This window comes from Choloepus didactylus, chromosome 6, assembly GCF_015220235.1.
Source record: "Choloepus didactylus isolate mChoDid1 chromosome 6, mChoDid1.pri, whole genome shotgun sequence".
NCBI classification, from domain to species: domain Eukaryota; kingdom Metazoa; phylum Chordata; class Mammalia; order Pilosa; family Megalonychidae; genus Choloepus; species Choloepus didactylus.
In genome coordinates, this window is record NC_051312.1 from 75,260,085 (window position 1) to 75,267,617 (window position 7,533).

General features: G+C 40.3%; 1 protein-coding gene across 1 annotated transcript; it reads left to right on the top strand.

Annotated features, from left to right (window-relative positions):
* Window positions 1-1,012: 1,012 nt before the first annotated feature.
* On the top strand, window positions 1,013-5,448 carry LOC119536138 (olfactory receptor 491). The gene is made up of 2 exons (XM_037838815.1): window positions 1,013-1,030; window positions 4,516-5,448. The coding sequence occupies exons 1-2, from the start codon at window positions 1,013-1,015 to the stop codon at window positions 5,446-5,448; spliced, it is 951 nt and encodes a 316-aa protein (XP_037694743.1).
* Window positions 5,449-7,533: the final 2,085 nt, after the last annotated feature.

Sequence of the window (7,533 nt, forward strand, 5' to 3'; positions counted from 1 at the left end):
TCAGTTAAGGGGACTGAGTTGTCTACGGAGATAGAATTAGGCAGTAGTGGCACTGTCCCTGGTATCCATCCCCAACAAATTTTTGAAATTCCAAAAGTTCCTTGTCCAAGTCTCCAAGCCCTTGGACACAGTTTCCATCAGGATCCTGGGAAATATACCCCTTGTTAGCATCTGAACCCTTTACATATGCTGCCTTCCCTGACCAGCCCCTTAGATCCAAATTTAGTCATTCTTTCTCCTATGTTTTTAACATGTCTCCTACATGCTTTTATTGTATTGCGACCATACTGTGTAATAAATTCCATCTGGGTAGAGGCTTGTTTTGTTTGGTGTTTTACAGGGCTAGGACTCAATTTAGGTTGGTTGATCAACTGAATAAATGAATTATTAAATGAATGATGGGCCTGTTTTCAATATCTCGTAGCTCATAGCGCACTGGCCACTTTCATGTCCCCAAAGAACAGTAATTCAATTTAATGCTGAAGCAGGATTGAGCCGGATACAGAGCTATGTAACAAACACCGTTCCCAAGATTTTGAAACCTGTTCCTTCTTATTCTGGTGTTGCAATCAACCCTTCTTCTTGATAACAACTTAAGTACTTTTGAATAGGACTGATGAAGTGAGGAGGCAGATATATTGCAGAAAAATATTTTGATTGTTTTAGGTTGAAGAACATCTTCCCACATGGGGTCTAAAAGGCACATGGCAGAAATGAATAGTACAAGAAATAAAGAAGATCAGGCCTGGAGCAGAACTTGTGAGTGGACAAGGATGACTGCATATGTTCTAGTTTGCTAATGCTGCTGGAATGCAAAAAACCAGAAATGGATTGGCTTTTATAAAAGGGGATTTATTTGGTTACAACGTTACAGTCTTAAGGCCACAAAGTGTCCAAGGTAAGTCATCAACAATTGGGTACCTTCAAGGGAGGATGGCCAATGGTGTCCGGAAAACCTCTGTTAGATGGGAAGGCACGTGGCTGAAGTCTGCTCCAAAGTTCTGGTTTCAAAATGGCTTTCTTGCAGGATGTTCCTCTCTAGGCTGCAGTTCCTCAAAAATGTCACTCTTAGTTGCTCTTGGGATATTTGTCCTCTCTCAGCTTCTCTGGAGCAAAAGTCTGCTTTCAACGGCTGTCTTCAAACTGTCTCTCATCTGCAGCTCCTGTGCTTTCTTCAAAGTGTCCCTCTTGGCTGTAGCTCCTCTTTAAAACATCACTCACAGCTGCACTGAGTTCCTTCTGTTTGTCAGCTCATTTATATGGCTCTGCTGATCAAGGCCCACCCTAAATGGGTGGGGCCACACCTCCATGGAAATATCTCATCAAAGTTATCACCTACAGTTGGGTGGGGCACATCTCCAGGGGAACACACAAAGAATTCCAATCTAATTAACACTGATAGGTCTGCCCACACAAGATGATATCAAAGATAATGGCATTTGGGGGGACATAGTACATTCAAACTGGCACAGCATATAACAAAATAAATCACTTTGAGGTGCTTCTGCTTATGAGAACTTGTCAAAGGAACTTCTCAAAAGAACTGTATAACTGATGGATCCCAGTAATAACACTTAGAGACATATAATGGAAGGTTGGATGTTTGAAGTGAATTGAGTCAAGTATCTAACATACTGGGTTTATTGCCTGCTGCTTCAATGAAATGTGGGGCACTTACGTGCCTCAGAAGGGCTTCTTGAATTGTTCTGCTGAGGAGTGGAAAGGAAAGGGTTCCAAGATACTTTAATAATAGATAATCTAGTGTATATTGAATTCCAGAACCATCTTGATTTTTTCTGCAATAAAATGGTCATTAAGTAATAATTTTCTTTCCCACTTTCCCTCTCCCTTCAACTCTAATGCTCATTTTCATTTTCATTCAAAGACTATTGAATGGAAGATATTCTAAGGTCATCATGCAGATTCCAATTAAGCACATTAAGTTAATTGTTCTGGATATTGCACACACTTCCAAGAAACCAAGAACTGTCTCGTTCTCTCTCATTAAATAAGGCAAAAGGAATTCCAAAGGGCATCATGGCATATAGTTGTCCCTTTGGGGAGGGCCAGCCTGGTCTTAATGAGTCACCTGGCTTCACAAATTATTTTTGTACAACAAATGCAAGGACATATTTCTCAAAGGGACAAGCAATAATAGGCCAGTGGATTTGGACTTCCCTATGACAGCTTTTCTTTTCCTCCTACCACACATAAAAAGACACCCACCCTCATCCTCACAGCATTTTTGCAACTACGTTCCTTGATGGACAGGAGCACTCAGTGGTTCACAATTGTCGAGTATTCAGTTTCCACCTACCTATAAAACTAAATAGAAAACATAAACTTTATAAAGTTCTCTTTGGAGTTCAACATCAACAATTCTGTCTTTGAAAGGTGAGTACAATATTCATGGACTTTACTAAAATACTTTAAATAATTATTTGCTCAATGAGAAATGGAAAACTCTTGCTAACTTTAGCTCTTGACCCATGTGGAAACTGGCCTCAGTAAGAAACGCACTTCAGAATGGTCATTCTGGGCACCCAAACTAGACTGCTCAGGAATCCCCAAGGACAGTATGGATGGTTTTCAGGAGCCAAAGCTAAGCTTGTATAACTGAGAATATAAAAAGGAAATCAGGAAGAAAGCTGTCTGTTACTCAAATTGGATGAGACTTAGTACCTCATACCTCTATGCTTCATCAACAGTGCCCCAAACATTGAGAGAGAGGATATTTGAGTAGTCAGAGACTGTGATCAAGGCAGGCAAGCATGGATGGGATGCCAAAATAGAGAGCCGTAGAAAGGATCCTAGGTGGACAGTGGAGAGGAAGGAAAGGTCAAGTATCAGTTTGCGTATTATGTATCTGAGTGGTATAGTTCAGGGCTAAGAAGGCATCAGATATGTACTTCTGATCTAATTTGTAGTGAAAATATTTTGGCAAGTCTTGAAAAAGCATTTATACTTCTGATAAAAAATTTAAATAATTGAATGTCTACCAATACTTCCATTTTACTTAATGAAAAATAGTTATTTACCTGTGATGTATGACCAAATACCTCTGGATGCTTTATAGGTATTAACTCTTACTCTCATAACAAAGTTGCACTCCAATTTTACAAGTTTTCCATTTTACAAATGTAAAAACTGACAGTCAGATTAAGTGCCATGTCCAAGTTAAGACTGCTGGCCAGTGGGAGGCTTGAAATTGGAACTCTTGACTACAATCTCCACAACTCTGCTGTCAGCATAGACTGAAGTTTGCAGGGTACAACAGTGAAAGAAGGCTTGGCCCCACTGTACTCTGCTTAAGTCAGAAGACACAGAGCACAAATGTAGCCCTAACCCTCAGAGCAGAGTGGGGTTGGAAATGTATGCCACAGGTGGAATGGCCGAAGGAATGATTATAGATGCTTAATTCTGGAAAAGAGAAGGCAGTGGAGGCACAATAGCTATATTCAAATAGTTCAAAGTTTTTCTTGTTTTCTACTGCTAAACTCATGGGAGAGCAATCAGTAAGATTAAAACAGATTTTTAATGATAGACCTGAAATAAAAGGCATAAGGTACCTATCAGTGGAGTGATTTAAGCAGACAGTTAATGAATATCAGTCAAGGAAGAGATTGAATACATTCTTTGATAAGCCACAGGTTCTCAACTACTGAGTCACTACACCTCACTACTAACTTAGTCAAAGAACTCAGTTCTACCATCTGGAAACTAAATGTTTACTTAATATAAAGTAAGGAAGTTTAAAGTTTTTAAGAAATTATGAAATTGTGAATGTTTATCCTTTATAGCAAATGTTTAAAACCTTAAGAACTGTAATAATGTTAGTAGAAAATTGTGTTTCTATGAAAGTGATAACCAATAACATTGAGTATAAATTTGTGTCATGGTAACATAACTCTTGCAAAGTACAAAGTTGCAAGGAAGCATATGTAGGGATATACATTTAGAAAAGGAATCAGAGCTAGATTATGAAGCTCCACAAATATAGAGCTGAAGAGTTTGGTATCTAATCATTCAGCATTTTAGTTATGAATATTATTTCAGAAAATGGGAAAAATTCTATTGATTTTGTTAAAATGTAAGTCACAAAGAATTACAATAATATACAATATGATTACAAATATGTAAGTACTGTGTGTGTGTGTGTGTATGTCTATATCAGAATAGATGTTGGAGGAGAGCTCTATCTAGGAATCAAGGTTTGAGAGACATTTTTATATAAATATTAAGGGAACAAAATATATAGTTGAGATATCTCAGAAAGTGAGGCCGAACCATTCTTCTTTTATGCGAAGAGGAAAAGGCTAAAAAACCCAATCCTATAAAACACCAATGTCTACAGATTGGGCAGAGGAAGAAATCACTATGAATGAGTGAGAAATCATCAAAGAAAACCAGGAATGGGAGGTGGTGAAGCATAACCAAGACTTAATAAATGATGTAATGAAAGCTTAAACAAATGGATGTTCATATTTGCCTCAACAGGAACAATTCACAGAAGAGATGAACGCTGGAAACCACACGATTGTGACTGAGTTCATCATTTTGGGGTTAACAAAGGACCCTACACTTTGTGTTATTTTCTTTGTGATATTTCTAGGAATCTATGTTGTCACCTTAGTAGGCAACATCAGCATAATAATTTTAATCAGAAGCTGTTCCCAGCTTCACAAAGCCATGTACCTCTTCCTCAGTCATTTGGCTTTTGTGGACATTGGGTATTCCACGTCAGTCACACCTATCATGCTTATAGGGTTCCTTGAACATGAAACAGCCCTTCCTGTCGCTGGCTGTGAAGCCCAGCTCTGTTCTGTGGTCATGTTTGGGACAGTGGAGTGCTTCCTGCTGGCTGCCATGGCTTATGATCGCTATGTGGCCATCTGCTCACCCTTGCTGTATTCTACCCACATGTCTCCTGGAGTCTGCAACCTCTTAGTGGGGACATCCTACCTGGGTGGGTGTGTGAATGCTTGGACATTTACTGGTTGTTTATTGAGTCTGTCCTTCTGTGGACCAAATCAGATAGATCACTTTTTCTGTGATTTCTCCCCTTTGTTGAAACTTTCCTGTTCCGCTATCTTCATTATTGAAATTATCCCTTCCATCTCTTCTGGATCTATTATTGTGGCCACAGTGTTTGTCATAATCCTCTCCTATGTCTACATCCTCACCACAATCCTGAAGATGCACTCCACCGAAGGGAAACACAAGACTTTCTCCACCTGTACCTCCCACCTCACTGCAGTTATACTCTACTATGGAACTATTACATTCATTTATGTGATACCCAAGTCTAGCTACTCAACTGACCAGAACAGAGTGGTGTCTGTGTTCTACACAGTGGTGATTCCTATGTTGAATCCCCTTATCTATAGCCTGAGGAACAGAGATGTAAAGGAGGCCCTGAGAAAAGCAACTGTCAGAATCTATTCTTAGGATCCATTCTTAGAACTTTGGGCTGAGTATAAAGTTTTTGCTTGCAAGTATCACACTTAGGACCTACAGATGTTTTTTAACTGATTGTTTAAATTAAAATATTACTTCTTTGTTCTAGCTATCACTTTTATACATTTGCAAACTTGCATACTCCACTTCAAGGAGACACCTTGAAATCACTGATGATGATGATGATGATGATTACGTGATGATGACGAAGAATATTATTGTTAATGAGCACCTGTAGATAACAAGCACTTTTCCTAAATGCAAATCAATGTTAAGGTCTTTATCCAAAAAGAAACTATTTAAAAGCTTTATACAGGGAAATAAAACGGTGACATTGCTTAGATCACTCTGAAAGCTAAGTGAAGGTTTTTCTTCAAGGTTAACTGGCTAGGAGGCAATTATAATACTCTAGGAGACAGAGAATAAAGACATTTGAACCAGGCCAATAGAAAAATAGAAAAGAAGGACAGAACAGCTTTGAGAAAAATTCAAGAGATAGAATTGGCCAAAATTGTTGTTCTTGGATGGGAGTGATTAGGTAAAGAATCCAGGGTGACTCCCATGTTGCCTGCTTGGGTGAGGGGGTAGATGGTGGTCCTGATACTAGCCCTGATTACCCACCTAAAGACCAAAGGGTAAAGCAGAAAAGAAAAAGATTAGATTAAAATATTTGAAAATCTGCTATTGCCTTCACTACGTCCACTACCAACATAGGAGCAGGCATTGTGAGATTCCAAGCCCAGCTTAAGCAGGAAAAGTTCCTGAACTTCGTTTTCTCCAATCTTTTCCTGATTCAACCCTACATACCCTGGTGCCTGTCCACCTGCTCTTTCATCATACCAACGGACATTCCACAAGTGGTGAACAATGAACATTCTATGGGCTTTTGACCTTTCTTTCTTAAGGTCTTATTTCTGGTCCTTATCTTTTGATAAACGACACCTCCAACTGCCCTGTAAGAAATTCCAGGTGCATCCAGGCTCCCATGACATCTTGGAGCTTTAGTTGTATCAACTTTACAGTCCTGACCTTAAAGACAAGTCTCCCTCTGGACACTTTAGACCCAGGTTTTAAAGGTTAGCGTGTGCATAGGTCTTCTGTATTTTACCTCACATGTGCATAGGTCTTCTGTATTTTACCTCAGGTATCATCAATGCTATCGTAATTGGGAATTACTTCAAGAATCAAAACAACAATTAAATAGGCAGGAACGGTCTGAAACAACTATTCTGAAACTCTAGTGGCCAGAAGAGTTTCAGAATGAGAGGAGGAGGCAGATAAACTATGCTAAAGAACTGTAAATTGCTCCTTCCACACCATGGTAGTACCCATCATCCCACACTCTCATGGGAGGCCACTGCAGGGTCCACTCCCAGGCTAGCTGCAGGTGACAGAAAGGGACATAAAAATCCTCTTCCACAAGAACAGGGGTGGGCACAACTGACTGCTAATCATGGCTTTGGATTACTGAATTTGGATCACGGTTCCCGGCTCCAAGGGCAGCTATTGTTTCAACCTGCCCTGGACAAAGACAGTAGCAGCCATTGTTTCAGCCCTGTCCTGACAAAGGTGCTGCAGCTATTGTTTCAACCCTCCTTGGACAGAGGTGGAGATTGTGGAGATTTAAAGGTGCAGCACTTCCTCAGGGCTGCAGGAGACAGTTAGCTGAAGGGCTGTATTGGCTGTATGCCAGGAAAGCTTGGCAGCCATCAGAGAAGATTCTGGATCTCTTCCTGATTCCTCCCCAGGGCACTCTGGAGCCGGTCTGCACCTCCATCGTGGGTCACTGATCCTGTTTTAGGAAAGTCTTTCCAGTGTGCCCCTCCTCCAAGAATTTTCCCTGCAGGAAAAAGCAAGGGACAAGGAATATAAAAAACTATAGAGGTGGACAGTCTGACAAAGGCCTGTCAGCTTAAAATAACTGGGAGAGGGAGATCTGTCTCCTGGAGAGCAGAGGTAACAACCAAACTCCTGTAAACAGGGGAACTCCAAAACAACTAACAAGGCAGAGCCCAGAAAGACAGGGAAAACCCTGCATAACTGAATCTGCCTTGGGAAGACCTTCCTGATAGGAGG